The 20,315-nt window shown below is 44.3% G+C and overlaps 1 protein-coding gene across 1 annotated transcript; it reads left to right on the top strand.

Annotated features, from left to right (window-relative positions):
* The first annotated feature begins 1,403 nt into the window (after positions 1–1,403).
* On the top strand, positions 1,404–2,369 carry LOC135887512 (olfactory receptor 6N1-like). Its single transcript, XM_065415249.1, has one exon. The coding sequence runs from the start codon at positions 1,404–1,406 to the stop codon at positions 2,367–2,369; it is 966 nt and encodes a 321-aa protein (XP_065271321.1).
* Positions 2,370–20,315: the final 17,946 nt, after the last annotated feature.

The raw sequence follows: 20,315 nt of genomic DNA, 5'->3' as shown, positions 1-20,315 counted from the left end.
AGGCAACTATCAGAAGTTACTAGATCACAGGCCCTGGTTCTCATGGGGGACTTCAATCACCCTGATATCTGCTGGGAGAGCAATACAGGGGTGCACAGACAATCCAGGAAGTTTTTGGAAAGTGTAGGGGATAATTTCCTGGTGCAAGTGCTGGAGGAACCAACTAGGGGCAGAGCTCTTCTTGACCTGCTGCTGACAAACAGGGAAGAATTAGTAGGGGAAGCAAAAGTGGATGGGAACCTGGAAGGCAGTGACCATGAGATGGTCGAGTTCAGGATCCCCTGACACAAGGAAGAAAGAAGAGCAGCAGAATATGGACCCTAGACTTCAGAAAAGCAGACTTTGACTCCCTCAGGGAACTGATGGGCAGGATCCCCTGGGAGAATAACATGAGGGGGAAAGGAGTCCAGGAGAGCTGGCTGTATTTTAAAGAATCCTTATTGAGGTTACAGGAACAAACCTTCCCGATGTGTAGAAAGAATAGTAAATATGGCAGGTGACCAGCTTGGCTTAACAGTGAAATCCTTGCTGATCTTAACACAAATAAAGAAGCATACAAGAAGTGGAAGATTGGACAAATGACCAGGGAGGAGTATAAAAATATTGCTCAGGCATGCAGGAGTGAAATCAGGAATGGGGAGGGTCACTCCCCAGTTAGGGTTGCACATCAGCCTGGTTTTACCCCTTCATAAGATCCACCCTCCAAAGAGCTGTATTTTATTACTGCTACATAGTTAATGTTGGGAATCAGAAAAGGCATTGCCAGTCCCTCACCACGTCACCATCACCACCACAGGAACTAAGGGAGAATTTACTCCAATTCATAATTTATGGCATAAACTGATCTCTTTTGAGGGGATGAAAATTATTCCTTCTCCTACAGGGCACTGAAATGCTGAATATACCAGGATATATTGTTAAATTTAATGGAAATAAAGCTAACAGAAGATTGGTGTCTAAGGACACTAGACTGCATTGAACATCTCAGTCCAAGATTTCAGTTGATATATTTATTGATTTTGACTCGTAAGACATGGCATGATTCTGGGCATTGCCAGAAGTGAAATACATCTCTGGTATGTCACTAGATGGGATATGATAGACAGAGAAATGATCTGATCTGTCATATCAGTATTTGGCTACCAGAGAACCGGGCTGTTATAGTAGTCATTGGTATCCACGTAGAACACCCTCTTCCCCATTAGAGCAATGTTCTGTCCTGGGACTCAGTTTTCTGACACTTTGTTCTGAAGTCTAAATTTAGTATTAAAATTGCAGCCTGTAACCAGGAGAGGGAGGGAGTTTTTGAATATTTATGGAATTGATTCACGAGATTTGATTAGGTTTTAACCGTATGTCCTTCCGATTCAATCACACAGTTTTATTATTCCTAGACTCAACCCATGGCAGATGGCAGAAACCAAACGGTCATCATGGAATTCATCCTCCTGGGATTCGGGGATCTCCCTGACTTGCAAATTCTTCTCTTCCTGATAATCTACCTGGCAACTGTGGCCGGGAACACCCTCATCGTTGCGCTCGTTGTGGCTGATCATCACTTTCACACCCCCATGTACTTCTTCCTGGGGAATCTGTCCTGCCTGGAGACCTGCTACACCTCAACCATCCTGCCCAGGTTGCTGATCAGTCTCCTGACTGGGGACAAAACCATGTCAGTCAGTGGCTGCATCATACAACTGTATTTCTTTGGTTCTCTGGCGTGTACAGAATGCTATCTCCTAGCAGCGATGTCTTATGATCGGTATTTAGCAATATGTAAACCCCTGCACTATTCAACTCTTATGAATATCAGGATTTGCCTGCAATTGGCTGCTGCATCATGGTTAAATGGTTGTTTGGCTGTAATTATCTTAATCTCATTCCTATCACAGGTATTATTCTGTAGCCCAAATGAAATTGACCATTTCTATTGTGATGTCATGCCACTGATGGAACTCTCCTGCAGTGACACACGCCTTATAATATTGGTGGACTTCATACTAGCCTGTGTATTCATCCTCCCTCCATTCCTACTAACCCTGACATCCTATGTGTGCATCATCGCCACCATCCTGAGAATCCCTTCCACCACTGGGAGAAAAAAGGCCTTTTCCACCTGCTCCTCTCACCTCATTGTGGTGACAATTTTCTATGGAACCTTAATTGTTGTCTACATGCTACCGAAACGTGATACACTGGGAGACCTGAAGAAAGTGCTCTCTCTTTGCTACACGGTCCTGACTCCCCTGGTAAACCCCCTTATCTACAGCCTGAGAAACAGAGAGGTCAAGGAAGCCTTGTGCAAAGCAGTCAGTAAATGTGGCTTTCACAAAAACGTGCAAAGACTCCAAGATAATAACATAGCCTGAGGTGTTCAAAGCTGTCCGGGTGATTTAAGCAATCAGGCCCCATTAAAATTAAGTTGAAAAGTCCCAGTGAAAATCTCAGCACTCATTGTTGTCCATCTTAGTGGAAGGACGAGGGAGGGAGGTGACCATAACCATGTTCCCATCATGCAGTTATTAACTGGGTGCTAGGCAGAATGGAGACAAAATTTTAACCTATTTTTTGATCTGTAAAAAAGCCGTCTATGATCAAAATAAATGTTTGGACAATAAAAATAGTAACTCCTTGTGCATCATATGTGGGGACGCAAGCCTGGGAAATCTGCCACCCCTGAAATTGTGCTTATTTCCATCATAGACCTCTGAAAACCAACCTCTTTCACTGCACTCACACAGGCCATATGCAAATAACCAGGTCCCTGCAGGGACCTCTGGACACTTCACCAGGAACAGCTTTATAACTCTTATCTGGGCTACACCCAGCTGTGACGAGCTCTGGCAAAGCAACTGCTCCAGGCTCACCGGCCATTTGAAGCAGGGAGGTTGGGCAAACAAAGAGGTAGACTCACACCCCAGGTCCACTGGGATTGCCCAGACCCAGCTGGTAGTTTGCCAGGGCACACGTAGAACTGAGGCCATTTCTGGGGTCGGGTCTGTCAAACGGTCACTGATGAGGGACTCTGCACATGGCCCTGCAGGGCACCAGCTTCTCTGCTTCCAGAAGCTGCACAGAGCAGTTCAAAGGGAGGGGACCTGTTACAATGAGCATCCCCAAAACTGACTGCAACAAGTGCAATGCCAGAGAGGGCTAGTTCTGAGGACATGGTGTCTAGTCAGCATCAGATACCACAGACAACTGTGGTCCACGCAGGGCCCTCGCCTCAGGGGGTGAGGCAACCTATGGAGAGAGGAAATAGCTACCACCTACCAACAGGCAGAACTCTTTTGATGCCAAACAGGGCCATGCTGGTTCAGTCACTGTGAGCACGTCAGGGCTTGGCCAGAGGCAGGGGAGCTGGGCATCAGTGAGAATTGTAGGGCTCCAACTCTGTGGAAATCATTTCCCAAGGGACCTAACCAAGTTAGTCACCCAAATCTTTGAAATGGGAGTTGGACACTTTTATCGCTTAGACGCCTGTGGGAATTTCAGCCTGAAGAGCCACGGGGATTCTGTCACAGTAGCTTCAATCTATGCATTTCCATTGGAAAGAGACCCCACATCAACAGAAAGGCTCTGGATGGATGGGAAACCCCTGCTAAACCTTTGAGAGCTGCTGCCATTGTATGTGCTCTTGTATCAACTAATGTTGCAATTATTTTTTCTATGATTTTGTTCCCAGTGGCTATAGTTTGTAACAGTGCACACCTCGCAGTAAGTAAGAAATGAAGAGAGATTCAATTATGCTGTGTAGGGCCACTAGAGGGCAGAGGAATGGGACAGGTGCAGCCCTGCTGCCTAATGAAAATCAGCCAAACTAGAAGGGCAAGAAAGGAGAAGTTATGTTGCCAAATGACCGATGGAAAGGGAGGTGAAGCTCTATTACGGTGTGTAAGTGTTGAGTAGAGAGCACTGAAGAGAAGAGAAGAGCAGATGTTATGTAGTGATTTATGGGGTGTTATACTAAATAACGGCCACCAGGTGACATGAGAGTCAAGAACAGGAAAGAAGCAGCTATAGCAAGAAGAATCCACTAGAGGAGAGAAGAGCAACAGGCAGTCATGCTAGGAAATCAACACTAGATGGTAACAGAGTAGAGGAAATAAGAGGGGGGGGGGCGTCAGAAATACTGACTAGTGACCAATAGAGTTCAGTAGCCAATGCAATACTTGAAAAGTTATACTGTAAAATGGTCACTAGGTGGCAGCATGTTGTAAGAGTGAGATATGGGGAGCTATTTTCAAAAAATGCCAATTAGAAGACAGCATATCTTAAACTAATAAAAGGGCAGTACAAGTACATTATTACTGTCCATCACGTTGGACTGGCATCTTCTAATAATGTAAGCTGGTGTTTGTCCATGATCTCAAATATTTTCCTCAAAGGATCATTACATTAAAAAATGATGTACAATGGGACTTGTATAATTACAAGTCACACTGGGTATTGTTAGCTACAAAGCTTTGGAGACACAAAATGAACTTAGTGGGAGAAAGGTGAAGTGGGAGTGTACTGAAAAGCATGAAGAAACAATACAAATATGAGAGAGCATTTACACTTATTAAATCGAAGGGGAAGCCCATTTTCCATCTCTTTAGGTAACTGTAGGCCTCTTTTCTGAGAAAGTCCCATTTCTGCAGAATGATGAAAGACAAGAACCTCAGTGGAACCGGAGTCCAGTCTGCCAAACCCTACATTGCTCTGTGTACTTGAAAATTTGTCTCTCACCAACAGAAGTTGGTCCAATAAATGGTATTGCCTCACCCACCTTGTCTCAAACCCTCAGAAATGAGTTCATCAACTCAAGTGTGAGCTGTCCTATGAATAGAGGTAAGCACCCAATTCCAAACTGTTGCTGCTTTGCATTTATATATCACTTCCAAACCGGGGTATTAATGAGCTTGACAAATTAAGCATTAGCAATTTAAGAGTCGCCTTCTGTGAAGAATGTGGGAAGTGTCTATATTCATTTTTATGATACATAATCTGTGTCAGGATGCTTGGCAAAGGTAGGTAGGACAAGTGATAGGAGCTGGACATCTCGGAACTTAAGTCAGGGGTCAGAGTCAGTATCAGGGTCAAGAGTCAAGCTGAGGGTAAGAAGCGGAGAAAGAATGAAGAATTGGGCTGAGGATCAATACCAGGTATCACGGTTGGTGTCATGTTTCCAAGGGTCAATTGGGAGTCAGAATCCAAGTCGGAGCCAAGGTAAGTACCGGGAGTCCAGGAAGAAAGCAGCAGGGCAGGCATGGCAGATAGCTAGGGACACTGGACACTTTTTGGGTTTTGTGACGTAGCAGACTCGCTTCCTGAATCTATGACTGTCTTGCCCTGTACTTCGGATTTTGTCCATGACTTAGTCTAGCACCCTTCCCAGTATTCTTAAAGAATTGCAGAAAAGCTGATTTTATTGGTCCCTATTGTCCTTGTATTCTTGATAGATGTTGCAAGGAAAATTGTTACTTTAAGGCCATTGAGTTTCTAAGAAGATACCTCATTTCATTGGTAGAGTCTTAACAATCCCAAAGGATTGGATCTATTGTTTTCTGTACGTCTCACATGTTGCACATAAGCCACCTTTATGCTCCTTAATTAAAAATAAATGACTATTTAATGCGCAATGCCCTGCTTAGAGCTCTAAAGAAAGCCAATTTGCTGCTCCTCTCAGGGTCTTGGATTATATCAAGATTTTCAGCTGTTGGGCTTTCTTCATGGAATTTTTTCCCCTTCATTTCATTTGCCCACAGTTCTTTCCATTCCTTCCTTAGCTCACTTTTGATTATGTGTTTAAATTCCAGTTCCCTTAAGGGTATCCCGAGGTCAACTCGTTTGTGATTAATAGCACCTTTTGCCAGCCAATTCATTGCCCCCTATACCTGCCTGCACCAGGATCCATGTGATTACGTTGATTATATCCAATCCCACCAGTCTGGCTGTTAGCAGTAATATTTCATTAAGAAAATCATTTCTGCGGTCAGACTCACCACTGTGAGTTGCCTGCAGCCCTGAGAAGGAGTCAGACAGGATGGCTACAGCAGCTGGCCGCACATCTGAAGCACGATTTATGCTAGCATAATCCCTGTGTATCTCAGCCATAAAGACGGATACAAAGTTAATAGAACAGGAGTACTTGTGGCACCTTAGAGACTAACAAATTTCGTAGCCCACGAAAGCTTATGCTCTAATAAATTTGTTAGTCTCTAAGGTTCCACAAGTACTCCTGTTCTTTTTGCGGATACAGACTAACACGGCTACTACTCTGAAACAAAGTTAATAGTCATATAGCTTTCTTCAGTCCGAGTGAGGGCATGCAGGAAGCTTTTCCGACTCTGTTCTTTCCTCTTTGGAACCCTCTGTATGTATTTGTCAATACTGTCCCCACTTAAAGCAAATCAATATAATTGTGACATCTTGTCTATCATTCTTTTATTTATTTCATTATATAATTCCATGTCTCTCTCAACTGTGGGTGATTTTCTAGTGATAGAGTATTTTCCCAAAGCTATACATTTTGGTCCCTTTCAATCCCTTCTTTTCATTAAGATCCGTTATCCACTTCTGTACCCTACTTCCATGGGGAATTTTGAGTTTTTGTCCTAACCGGTTAGCTTAGTGCTATCTTCACTATTAGCTAGTACTTTAGCTCAAAAGGTTAAGTCTGGGAGCATCATTTATAGGCATTTCCACCAGCTGCTGCTATCTGTAGTACAGAGATACAGTAATAAAGGCACCACCTGATATGGAATGCGTGTTCGTGGATATAATTTAATTCAGATTTGTATTCATTGCTGACCCAAAGGCCTGGCATCCATACTCAATAACTGGTCTAATTAGTGCTCTGTATAGCATTACCACCATTTTCATATCCACTCCCAAGGATATTCCAGATGTATTTTACTTTTGCACTTTCTTTTCCTTATTCCCTTCTCTTTCGCTCCTTCTTCCCTCCTCCATTCCACCCTTTTTTATTGTTGATAACTGGGTAAAGATTCCTGGATTTCTTCTCCATTTTCTTTAGAACAAGATGTGTCAGTGATTGATGATGATGATGATGATGATGATGATGATGATGGAGCGGAATAAATGAGAAATGAGGATGTAGCACACACAGCGATTAAAATATCTAAGCCAGCCTTTTAACACACAACATCACTCTCCCCTTTTTAAATAATATTTCCCCATAACACTTTTGAACACTCAACCTCTTGTTCTTATTCAAAGGATGTTAACACAAGCACTCAGCTACTCATTTCCTTATTGTTCCCTTAGTATTTTTAGCACAGTGTATTGATATAAAAGAGAAAAAGAAAACAAATTAAAACAATTTCCAATATTAAAAAGGCATCCAATATTATAAGGACAACTCAACCTGAAACAATCTCCATGAAACTAAAGAGGCCTGGGGAGGCTATGAAATGGAAGTAGTTATATGCCCAATGCAGAGCTGGAGACAATGTAGAAAGAAGTAGAGACACTACTGATCGCTGAATGGGGGCCGTCTGTTCCTGAAGGGTTATTTTTCCCCTCTCTTGGCTGAGGATGGAAATGTCAATTTGTTCTTTCTTCATCTTCTACTAAATCTCATTGACAGGAAGAGACATTTCCTGCCTAAGATTGTGGAGAGGACAGAGGGTGGATTTCACTTTGGGCTGAGAATATAAGGAAAGGAATGATACCTAAGCCTGCAAGAACTACCAGCCAATGAGCCCCACCACCCAGAGATTAAGAATCTCATGCTCCACAGACTGAGCTAGCCGGACTGTGTTTCTGCCGTTTGACTGCACAGTCACAGTGTAGTAGCAGTCCTAAGGGAGTTTCTTTGCTAGCTGAGGAGCCTTTTCTGACAGTAGCCTTCATGGTTCTGTCCTGCTAATTTCACTCCCGACTAGCAAACAGGAGATGTTCCAAGACTCTGGGTGCTGGTTTCTTTCACCATGGGATAGACACAGCATGCTGGATCAACCCCACCTCTCTGCTTTAGACGCTACAAGTCAACTCCAGCCTTAAATCGGGTTATTAGCTAATAAAAAACATTTATTTTTCTTCAAGGTCATACACAAACCGACCTAATGTGCATAAAAGGCACATTACTCTACCCCTCAACCCTCCTTTATTCAATCCCATAGGAATAGTAAAAAGAAGAAGAACTCAGTTCATTCATTAAACTTGTACAGCCTGCTTAGTAGTATAAGGGCCCTACAGTCAATCAAACCCTAACCCTGCCCCTTGACCCCTTAAGCCCCGCCCATTTACCCCTTGGTCTCTCCCACCTGTCACCGGGAGTCCCAGCCCATGGGGGTATTACTTCCAGGGTCAAGGTGCCACCTGACCGGAAGCAACGTGTGTCATGTGACCCCTCTAAGAACTCCTCCCACCACCCTCTACCAATCAGGAGGGGTTTTGTCCTGATAGGACCTCCCCGAGAGGAGATTTTGACCAATCAGGGTGACTTCCGTGGCGGGGGTGTCCCATCCGGAAGTGAGTGATGTGACCCCTCTAAGAACTCCTCCCTCCACCCTCTACCAATCAGGAGGGGTTTAGTCCCGACAGGACCTCCCCAAGAGGAGATTTTGACCAATCAGGGTGACTTCCGGGTTGGGGTGAACCCTCCGGAAGTGGGTCGTGTGACCCCACTAAGAACTCCTCCCAAGGCCCTCCGCCAATCAGAGTGCAGCACCATTACCCCATAAGTCCCAGCGCTGAACAGAGAAGGCGGCCATCTCTTACCAAGGACACGTGTTTTCGAAATCATGGAAAGGCTGCTGAGAGGAAACATGGACTCCTTCACCACCCCCTTGAGAACTTCAGACTTTGTTTTAGCCCCGAGGGTCTTTGACCATCCGCAGAGAAAGCGCTACATCAGCGACAGTTCCGAGGAGGAGGAGGGAGCAACTGAGGTGAGCCCTTTGGCCCAGCCATTGCTGGATATGCCGGAACCTGACCCCGAAACTCTCGTGAGACACACCGATGAGTGTGGCAGCCTCTCTTTGTCCACCCCCTCAGAGATGAAAGGCGATTGTGGCTTGGGGGAGTCACTGGCAGACAAGGCGAACGGAAAAGATGGCGCTCAGGTAAATGAATGATTAAGAAGCGACGGTCGAGGAGGGGTGGGTAATGGGTTAGGAACCGGGGGTTGTGTAAATTAAAAAACAAGCAGTGGGGGTGCTTACACGTTTTCTTTTCTGAAAATTTCTCAACAGCTCGACGATGCCTTTCTAGAGGACCCGGAGGCCCTGGACAGCGTTGCATCAAGCAGCGAAGATGAACCAGGCCCACCATGTTTTTGCTCAACGCCGATACAAGTTGTTGAAGAGGACTCTGAGGATGATGGCTATGAGGAGTTTAGGAGGCGGCTTGGCATAGAACTAACTGAGACAGTGCCACGTTGTAAGCTTAAAAAAGTCATGTGGACTATTGTACATGTTGCTGTTTATGCTATCCTTAAACACTGCCTTAGGGAAAAGCTTTTTGAAGATTGTGAGGGCTGTGTCATAGATGCGCCAGGCCAAAGGCACCATGACTGTGCATCTTGGACTTCAGTGGATATAAACGGCAAGCTCCGGGGCCTGTGTGCTGAGCTGTGTTTGGAAAGCTTATTAAACACTGTTATTGCCATAGGTTATGCTATGCAATATCTGTGATTAACCCAAGAACATTTAGCACAAGGGGTGACCTTGATAAATGCTGTGCAATTCAGTGCAGACCTTGACCATGTTCTAAAGAAAATGACCAAACTGGAAGATGCCTGCTTACAGCGTTATATTGACCGTCTAGTCCGCACAAAGAGTTACAGAACCCTGCTTAAGAAAAAGACTATTTGTAAGAAATCTAAAAGGATTAAGTTAGAGAGTGGTGAGGGGACAAACATGTGATATAAAACTTGGTAGCTGTAAATTAAAAAAAAAATAAAAAACAGTTTTGTGACTATCTGTGTTTTGTTAGAAGGCCTTTGGCCCTTAAGTGAGCTAAAAAGTTTTAATGAAGCAGTTTGGTTTGTTTTCAAGGAGCTGTACGTCTTTTAAATAAAAAATAAATTGTTTGTGAGAATTAGCTCTTGTGTTTTTGTGTGTGTGTGTGTGTGTGTGTAAAAGAGACCCATTTATAGCAAAAAGCTGAAATGTATGTTGTGTGAGGGGGGAAATTCCTAAAAATGTGCTTACAATAAAACAAACAAGGCTTGTTCAGACAATAGAGTTAATATGGAGATATATCTATCTCATAGAGCTGCCTTTACTAGCAGGACCAAATATTGATTTTGCCCCAGATCCCTAAGTGGCCCTCTCAAGGCTTGAACTCACATCCCTGGGTTTAACCAACCAATGCTTAAACCACTGAGCTATCCTTAGTCTGTTGAACTGAATGGGTTTAATCACACACACACACACCCCTCACTGAATAGCCAGGGTGACTGCAATTACTTACCCTTGTTGCTATAGGGTTCCATTTGATGGGAGTGCACCCATAGTAAGGGGTGGGTGGGGGTGGATGGTGAATTCTGCTTAATATGAAATGAAATTAAACCTCAGGAATTCACAGATGCTATTGGACAGTTTAAATATAACCCCAGGGGTTGGTAGAGCACTATTGGACAGTTTAAATATGGCCCAGGAGTTGGTTGAATGCTATGGGTCATTCTTTCTAGGAAATAACCCCACTCCCAAACTTTAAGCATGAAAGAAACATGTTTTAAAAAACAACAAAGTCCCAAGACATTCATTGATATCTGCAAAGGGCCCCCCCCACTTGGAAATGGGTACTGTTTAATACTGTAAGAAAGCCACAAATGTATTTTAACTCAAAGGGGGTGGGGGGAAAGCCCTGCTGTGCAGACAACATGGTTTCACTACCCCAGATCACAAAAGGGAATGCTATGGGAGGGGTGATTAAATTAACCTGTTAGCAACTATATTGAAGTCTGTTTGAAACAATGGGCTAAAATGGTATAAAAACCTCAGGTATGCTAGAGCTTGTCTTTTTCAACAGAAAACTTTCTTGGATAGCTGCTGGACTGCAAAAAGAGGTAAGACTTGCTGTCTTTAACTCTGAAACTATATATTATATAATGCCACTCTTTGCCCATGCTGTCTTAGTAAATAATGGTGCCTATGTTTATTGCAGTGTGATCTGTTTAGCATGGAACCAGTAACTTTAAACTGCATTTCACCACCAGGCCAAGGTAAAAACCATTTTAACAATAGTTGTGCTTACTTTTTTTTTTTTAATTCAACAGTATTATTACACAGGCTGTATAGGGATTTGGTGGTAATACTAACTAACATTTTTGCTTGTTCTTGAACCTGAAGGCCCAAACACACACGAGGGGGAACAGAACAAGCATGTGCCTGCAACACTTTATCCCATAGTAAAAGGTAACTGTATTTTTTTTCTTTTTTGCAACTGGCTTTTAAATGCATGTGGGTTTTTGAAAAGTGTATGGCTGCAAACTTGGTTTGTGTGTGTGTGTGTGTCCTGTGCAAGGCATAGGGTTTTTTTTTAAAGTACTTGGTTTGTTTTCAAACTAACAGGGTTTTTTACTGTGCATAATATGATGGGTTTTTAAATATGGGGAGGGGGGAATGCTACTAACTAAACCAAAGGCCCCAAACACACATGGCTGGGGAACAGAACAACCATGTAGCTTTTAAATGCATGTGGGTTTATTGAAAAGTATTTGGTTGGAAACTGTGGGTTTTAATCTGGTGGTATGTGTGTTTCAAACTAACAAGGGTTTCTGTGCAAAATGGATTTTAAAAGCAGTTTTGGTTTTTATTCTGCAAAATGAGATGTATTTAAAAACCTGTTTGTTGTACAGCCTGAAATGGATTATTATGTTGTAAAGCTATGACTTTTTAAATAGAAAAACACCCGTGTGTGTGTATATGTATGTATGTATGTATGTATGTATGTATGTATGTATGTATGTATGTATGTATGTATGTATGTATGTATGTATGTATGTATGTATGTATGTATAAATATAAGTTTACAAGATGGTTTCATATGTTTTATAATAATGTTGTTTGTTCCACAGTACAGTCAAAACATGAGAGATTCTTAGAACAGAGGGAAAACAAGCTGAAAAGAAAAAGGAAAGACAGCTGAAAAGGAAAAGTCACCAGCATCAGTGACTGATGAATGGATGAAGCCCAGTAAATATATTTTGCTTATTGGTTTGATTGCTCTATGAGGTTTTGTATTTTAAGTAAATACATAGGTGTGGGTGAGAGAGATGGTAAAGTTCAGTTTTGTAAAATGATGTTGTCTTTTCCCCCTCATAGGCGTGGGCAACTTTTCTGACAATGCTGTAGTCAGAGCTGCAAGGATACCTCCTCCAGAACTGCCAACGAACTAGGAATCTGCTTTGAGACCTTTAACAACGCAAAACAGCACAAGAGTGCAGCTGAAGCATCCGGGCGGTCCAAACCTCATATACGTCAAACCCAAGGACAAAACAAAAGACTCTGGTAAAAAACAACCATGCCACCACAACTCCAGATCCTCAGCGGCCACCACCACACCAAGCCCTGAGGAAACTGAGCGAAAATGCCCACATTCACAAACCCGGAGCATGCACTCTAGGGGTTGTGGCTAAAAAACCAAGAACTGACAAACCATTCTCCCAAAACCATAAGCTCATCACAGCTCCCCCATATTCTAGTATTTGGGAAGAGCTTGATGCTTCCCTCAGAAAAGTGATGGATGCTGTATCCTCGGGGAGTCTAAAAGAACAGGATTTTAGAAAGAAGTGGGAAAAATATGATGCTTTGTTCAGAACCATGCTGAAAGACCGGAGGGCTGGAAAGGGTGGCTCTGAGCAGGCATGACTAGTTGTGGAAAGGGGCCTAGGTAAAAGGGGCACCCTCCAGGGTACACATCAGCTCATGTGTAAACAAAAGGGGAGACAGCGCTTGGGGGATAAACAGATGGCTGCCAAAAAGTTGCAGGCCAGGGTCATTGTAAAAATTTTAAAAAGGGCTAAAGAGGTAATGGGGGAAAAAAAACAAAACAAAGAGATGCCCCATACTGGAGTCTCTCAAACTGGCTTGTCTGAAAATGGGGAGGCGGAATCAGACTCCGGTTTAGCAAATTCCCCAGAGGGCTCTCTAGACTGGTCCCGTTCTACTCCCAATGACCCTCATGGAGGCGCCTCAGAGCCTGACTCTCAAATAGCATCTGATGTAGAAGACGCAGCTAATGATCCCGTAGAGGAACTCCCAAGTAACCCTGAAAATGCAGAGGTGTATATGGAGCGAGTGAGAAGCTGGCAACGTGAATGATCTAGATTTGGGGGGTCGGTGTATTGTGAGGAATCTTGTTTTGTCAATCTTGAGCAAATAAATTCAGCTCAGAAGGTTGTTGAAGCCATACACCGGGGAATACAGTTAGTGCTCGATGACATTAATGGTAGGGTAGGCCTTGATGATTATGTTCAGTTACGTTTAGAGAGCCGTAATTTAACTAACTTTGTTTTCGGTCAAAAGAACTAGGGATGAGCTATCTGCTGAGGATTTCTTAAATCGGACCTCAAAGCTGCTACAGAGCAATAGAGAGTTGCATGTCGATGGGACATTGCACCTCGTTGTGACAGTTGTAAAAAACAGGGGTGGGGCGCTTGTAGAGTTTTTTTTAAATTCTATCCTTAATAGTCAAATTATTCATAAAAAGAGACCGTGTTTAGTAGCCCTGACTTAAACCGGTACCAATTTGTGTTTTGCAGGTGGGCTCTTGGCCATCATGTCGGATCGTAAACCTATGGACGCGGAATTGTTAGCGGAGGCGAGAAAGTTACATGAGAAACTGGGGTGGTCAGATCAAAAAAAGTTTCTGCTCAGTGACATAGCAAAGTTTGAACAGCATTTAGGAGTTAACATACAGGTGGTGCTGTATACGGCGAAAGGCGGCTGGGGCTTTTTTAAAATGGGGGGCACAGTGTACCCCAAGACTTATTTTATCTTGTTGCACGATGAGCATTACTATGGGGTTCTGGATGTAAAAAAGTTGTTCGGAGCAAAAAATTATTGTGAGTTTTGCCACACGATGTACAGCCACGACCACTCTTGCAGGTATCGTTGCCGCCTCTGCTTGAGCGTAACGTGCTCAGACAGCGTGGGCGTGCAGCAGCGGTGTCCTAGCTGTAGACTGTATTGTCGGTCCAAAGAGTGTTTAGACAGATATATCGACTGTGCATCAAAAAAACAAGTTGAATGCCTGTCTAAAACTTTGTGTGAGAAGTGTCAGTCTTGCATGGATAAGCGGCATAGGTATAAAGGGAGGCGGTGTAAGCAGTTTCAGGGTTTGATTGTTGGTGATGTAGACGGTCACCTCTGTTTTATGGACAGCCTTAGCCCGAATCTTCAGAAAAGTATATATATATTTTTTTAATGATTTCGAATGCACGCAGGAGACTGGGTTACACACTCCCAATTACATTTTTGCTATGTCCCTAAAGCTAGAAAAATCCTGGGAATTTAAGGGCGATGAGTGTCTTTCTGTGTTTAAGACCTTTATTGGCAAAGACTTTTGGGACTACACGTTCCTAGCACACAATTCTAAAGGTTATGATGCGTACTTCATTGTTAGACAGTTACTCCAGGAAAAGATGGGCCTAGAACTGATCACTCAGGGTAGTAAACTAATGTGCGTGGAAGTTAAGGCCCTGGGCATTCGTTGTATAGACTCTTTAAACTTCTTGCCCATGAAGCTTATCAAGCTACCGCAGGCGATGGGGTTTGAAGGGTGCAAAGGGTATTTTCCACACTTTTTTAACACATTAGAAAATCAAAATTATGTGGGGCCTATGCCCGGTATGGAGCACTATGGTGTAGAAAGCATGATGCCCAGAGAAAAAGCAGAGTTTCTCAACTGGTATCGGGACCACAGCTCTGAGGCGTTTGACTTGCAGAAAGAGCTCGCGTATTACTGTTAGCAGGATGTAAAAATTTTGAGACAGGCCTGTATCCTATACAGAAAAGAGATTATGAAAATGACGGAGAAGGGAGATGTAGTAGAGAAAGAACCTGGTAAATTCACCGAGATAAAACTGTGTATAGGTCCATTCCGGTACATAACACTGGCATCTGTGTGCATGGCTATGTATAGGTTTATGTTTTTGGAGCCTAACACAGTAGCTCTTCTCCCTCCAGACAAATATCACAGGCAGGAAAAGTTGTTTTTTATGAAGTATGTTGGATAATGCCAAACACACACTGTCTGTTATGCCTGAGAATATCGTGTGGTGTTACAGTTGTTGGCAACCTCTGTATAAAGAACTGCTCTGTAAATATCCCTTTATCAATTTTGTGGAGGGGCTGCCTGATGCTTTTGACGATGACAGTTTGTTTCCTACTAATAAAGTAAATATGATTATCATAGACGATCTGATGAACTCTGCTTCTGAAAGCGATGAAATCGAGAGAGGCTTCACCAAGTACGTGCATCACTGAAACCTGAGCATCATGTATATAGTTCAAAACTTATTTTGTCAGGGGGAAAAAAGAGTTGCACAATTAATCTAAACACAAAGTACATGATTCTGTTCAAAAACCCCAGGGGTAAATTACAAATCACTACTCTCGCTCAGCAAATGTACCCCGGCAAAGCTCAATTCTTTCTAGAAGCTTTTGAGGATGCTACCAAAAGACCTTATGGCTACCTAGTGGTGGATTTAAATGCTTCCACACCAGAAGCTTATAGACTAAGAACTGGTCTTTTCCCTCCAGACTGGCCGGGGGTTTATACTTTGAAAAGAACAACAGCCGGGTATAAAAAGAGATGACTTATCGGCAGGCCTCTTTTTAACAGCCGGGGCTGCTGCCCGAAAACATGTCTAGCTGTGTGAAGAGAAACCTGGGCCTTTTAAAATTACTTAGCAAATCGTCCCCACAGCAAATGAGGGCTATACTGTGTTCGGCCTCTAACAATCTAGTAGCGGCCATCTCAGAAATAGCACTCTATACCTTAAAAGGAAACGTACCTTTAACACAGAACCAAGTGCATGTGCTGAAAAAGAAATGCACGCTTATAAAAACTTTGTGTAATAAAAGGGTTTCACTTAAAAGAAAAAAGCATCTGGTGAAGCAGTCTGGGGGGTTTATCGGACCTCTGTTAAGTTTTGCTATCCCTCTGATAACGGGGCTTTTAACTAATCGATAATGGAGTATGCAGAAAAAATGTTCCTGGTGCCAGGCCACCAGTTGGAGCAATTAAGGGCTCCCCCTCCGGCAGAGGAAAATATCAGAACAACCGCAACTCACTTACTGGATGCTGAAATGAAGTCTGTTCTTCAAAGAACTGACTTGGCCAAATACAAAAAGGCTAAACTTTACAGTGCCGTGCTTCGAAGGTACCTAATGTACGTGAAGCAGAGCGATGCGGATAAAGGGAAAATAAGTCTGTTTCTACCAGAACAGGAACAAAGTGTGACTGCCAAACCCCCAGAAACACCAAAGAACTCAGACTCTGTTGCTCAGGAGGTGTTGGATAATGTGAATAAGCATTATAAGAAAAAGGCAATAGTATTGCTAAATAAGCTGGGCCAGGATAAAAATCTCTCTTCATGGAGCGATAAAGGGTCTTTTGTGTACAAAGGCTCTGTGGTTAATGGTTCTAACATGCTCGACTTAGTCAGGGCCGTCACCCAGACTCGCTCTGTTCCTAGCAGACATGTACCTAAAGAATGGGCTGTGTTTATGAATGCCATGGCGGAACTGAACGTACCATCTTCCATCATGGGCAATGCGGCCAACATAGATCTTTTGGAATGCCTCAAGGCCTTGACTGCTGACACCAGGGTGGATTGAGAAACCATGACCCCTTTTTTGCCATCTAAAAAACGAAAATTGGCTAAAAGAGCCGAATGGCTCAGTGTGTAATGTTTTTCACATTCTAATTTTTTTTTTAACTGGTAATGTTTTGCTTTAAATAAAATGTTTGTATAATTTTTAAAAAAAAAATAATCTGTGTACTTTTTCTCAATTGGTCATTGTGTTTTTTGTTTGGTTTTTTTTAATTAACCCCCACCAAACATCAATTGTCTTTAAACCCCTTACCTGGGGTGCTTTATTGAGTAACATGGCTATGAAAATCATTGCAAGATACACATGTCTGGGCTTGTTGAAACATGGTTTGAGAGAGGCTAGGCATGCCCAAGAATTTAAATTTATTTTTTACAAAATTAATCACCATCTGGTCATTTTGCACTAAGTCGTTAGAATACAATTTTAAAATCCAGTCAAAAGATAAACCCTTGCTGATGTAAGCAGAGTCAGGATGACCTCTACCCTGACATCTGGTAGTGAATTATGGCGAGTGTGGAAAAGAACTCCAGGGGCTGATCTTGTTTGCACAGGCACACCCACCCGTCTGGCATGAGACAACAACAACTGAAAGTGGTTACTTTGGCTGGTGTGGGAACCCCAGGTTCTCTGTTATTGGGGCAGGAAGAATAAAGTTTTGTTACCCTGATTCTGTGAATCAAGGCCAGTGGAACTGTTGTATGACAGAAGAATTCACCATTAACTAAGTAGCACTTGCTTGACAAGGGGCATGGGTTACAAAACCTAGTGAATTGAGAGAGGATGGGGACAGGTATTTGTACCTGATGGTATGGGCCCCCTTTGAGGGCAAAAACACCAATTGCACCACCTTCTCTCTCCACTGTTGAATGCCAGAGCTAACTTTGATTCCATTAGGAGTCTAGTTACAGGCTGCTGAGCTGAATTCACTTTGGGCCCATGGTGCACCAGCACTGGGGCTCCCCTACTACGAGCTGAAATCACAAAAGAGCTAAAGTTATTAAAAGCTGAGATCACTGAGTGCTGTGTTAACTAGTGGGGGAGCCTGAAGCTATATTGCTAAGCGGCTGGTGGAGCAGTTTGCGGGGACGACTGGAGGAGCAGCGAGTGGCGCGGAGCCTTGCGGGGACGGTTGGAGCGGCCCAAGGAACGGCGAGCGGAGCTGTTTGCGGGGATGGCTGGAGCGGCTCACAGGTCGGTGAGCGGAGCGGCGTGGAGCAGCTTGTAGAGCAGAGTCGTTTGTGGGACGACAGGAAGTGGACTGGCTTGTGGTGAAGGCTGTGGCGGAACCCCACGGAGAGGCGGCCGGATGGCCTCGGATCACATAAGGTGCCCCTTAACACCCTGTGTGCCCCCCCTTTTACTCTGGGGCTGCACTGACCATGGACAGAGACTTTGGGGGTTGTTGGACTTTTGGGACTCTGGGTGATTTTTGGGTTGCTGGATTCAAGAACCAAAGGGAAAGGACACAGCCCAATTTGCTGGGGTGGGTCTTTTGCTCATGGTTTGTGTTAGGAATCCTGTGCGTGCTGTTTTTTCCAATTTAATGCTGATGTCGTTTACCTCATGTTATTAAACATTTTCTGCTACACTCAGACTCCGTGCTTGCGAGAGGGGAAGTATTGCCTCTTAGAGGCGCCCAGGGGGTGGTATGTAATTGTCCCAGGTCACTGGGTGGGGGCTCGAGCCGCTCTTGCATTGTGTTATTGAAACGGAACCCCTAGATACAGAACCCGGCCCTTGTTGCTGCCAACTTAGATGGGCAGAAGGGTTACATTTTGGGGGCTCGTCCGGGATTCCTGGGTCAGTACCCCTCGCAAGCACCTGTTGAGTGTTCCACTGCATTGGGAAACCATTGTGTTTATATTTTGAGGAAATTACTGTTTGTATAATGGCTAATATGTCGGGTTGATTGGGCCCCGGCCCTGCAGCCTCTAGCTCAGGGGCCGCAGCCTCAGCCAATGATTGGGCAAAAGCACTGGGGCAAGTATTGGAAAAGGTTGTGTTGTCCCATGCTACGTCAAACTATTGTCGTGAGTTAAGGTTATTTGCTGGGGAAGAGGAGTTTGAACCCTGGTTGGAGCATACCACTGAAATGCCGTGGGAAAGGGCCATACCCGATGCAGAAAAGTGAAGATGTCTAATAGAGAGCCTTAGTGGCCCAGCATTAGATGTGATTCGCACCCTGAAGCTCATTGACCCTGGGGTCAGTGTGAAGGACTGTCTAGAGGCCCTTGATCATACCTTTGGGAGTGTGGAGGGCCCTGAAGACAGTTACTGTAAGTTCCTTAATTCCCGACAGCAAAATGGCGAGAAGATTTCAGCCTATATACAGAGGCTGGAGAGACTGCTTCAGAGGGCTGTCATGAGGGGAGCAGTGACTGCTGAACAGATGGATCAGACCAGACTGGCTAAAATTGTAAGAGGAGCTCCGTATCAGAACCCGATTCTACTCCACCTCCGGCTAAGAGAACTATGGGAACATCCCCCAAGTTATTCCCAGCTGATAAAGGAGGTCAGAGAAGAGGAAGAAAGGCAGGCTGCCAGCGAGTTTTGGGAAGCCCAAACATTGGAGCCAGCCAGCACAACACCACTGCATACGGCCAGTGTACTGATGGTGAGCACCACAGAGGAACTTGCCCAACAAATGCAGGTCCTGACACAACGGATAGCTGAACTGCAAAGCACCATTGACTGAGCTAAGACTTCCAGGAATAAGGAGCCTCTGTGGCAATGGAGAAGTCAACATTTAGAGCCACCATCCCACCGGGGCAAAGGGGGAAAGGACAATTCTTCTGCTACTGATGTGGTGAGGATGGACACAGTGCTGCAAAGTGCCATAATGAAGAAAACCCCTCCTTAGTGTATGGAAAGCTGAGGATCAGTTGGGAGAAATCCGGTAGCTGCCAGAGGGTCCAGGGACGGGGACCACCCAGGCCTGCAGGATTTGAAGATTCCCCCAGGAAACACCGTCCAGCTGAGATCTCCGTAGGACTGATAGGGCCTCGAGCAGAGGTCACGGTGAGGATTAAAGGGGCGGAGTGTAAAGCCATGCTTGACACTGGATCTCAAGTGACTATTATATTTCAGTCATTCTACCAACAGATGCTTAGGCACCTGCCTATACAGCCACTGACTGGCATTGGTCTGTGTGGCCTCAGCAAGGATGAATACCCTTACCAAGGGTATGTCATAGTGCACCTGGAATTCCCAGAGGAGGTTGCTGGGGTAAGAGGAAGAGGTGGACACAGCCCTGATAGGGACCGACTCCAGTCTCTTCAAGGTGCTCGCGGATTACTGCAGACGAGGGGCTGGGGACCAGTACCTGAATACCCTGATGATCCATACGCTTTGTGCTGAAGCCCATAGGAAGATTGAGAGTGCTAAAAAGGAGACATCTGAGCTACCGATTGGAGCACTGAAGTACATGGGCACAACCCCCTTAGTAGTGCCTGCAAGGACGGAGCAAGAAGTGCTTGTCATGAGTACCCGGCTGAAAGGCAGTAAAGGGGCATTAGC

The sequence above is a fragment of the Emys orbicularis genome, chromosome 13, assembly GCF_028017835.1.
Source record: "Emys orbicularis isolate rEmyOrb1 chromosome 13, rEmyOrb1.hap1, whole genome shotgun sequence".
Taxonomy (NCBI): Eukaryota; Metazoa; Chordata; order Testudines; family Emydidae; genus Emys; species Emys orbicularis.
Note: the sequence above shows the minus strand (reverse complement) of the source record. Positions and strands in the feature narration are given on the sequence as shown.

Coding starts and splice junctions, on each gene's coding strand:
- LOC135887512 (XM_065415249.1), top strand. CDS start 1,404: ATGGCAGATGGCAGAAACCAAACGGTCATCATGGAATTCATCCTCCTG.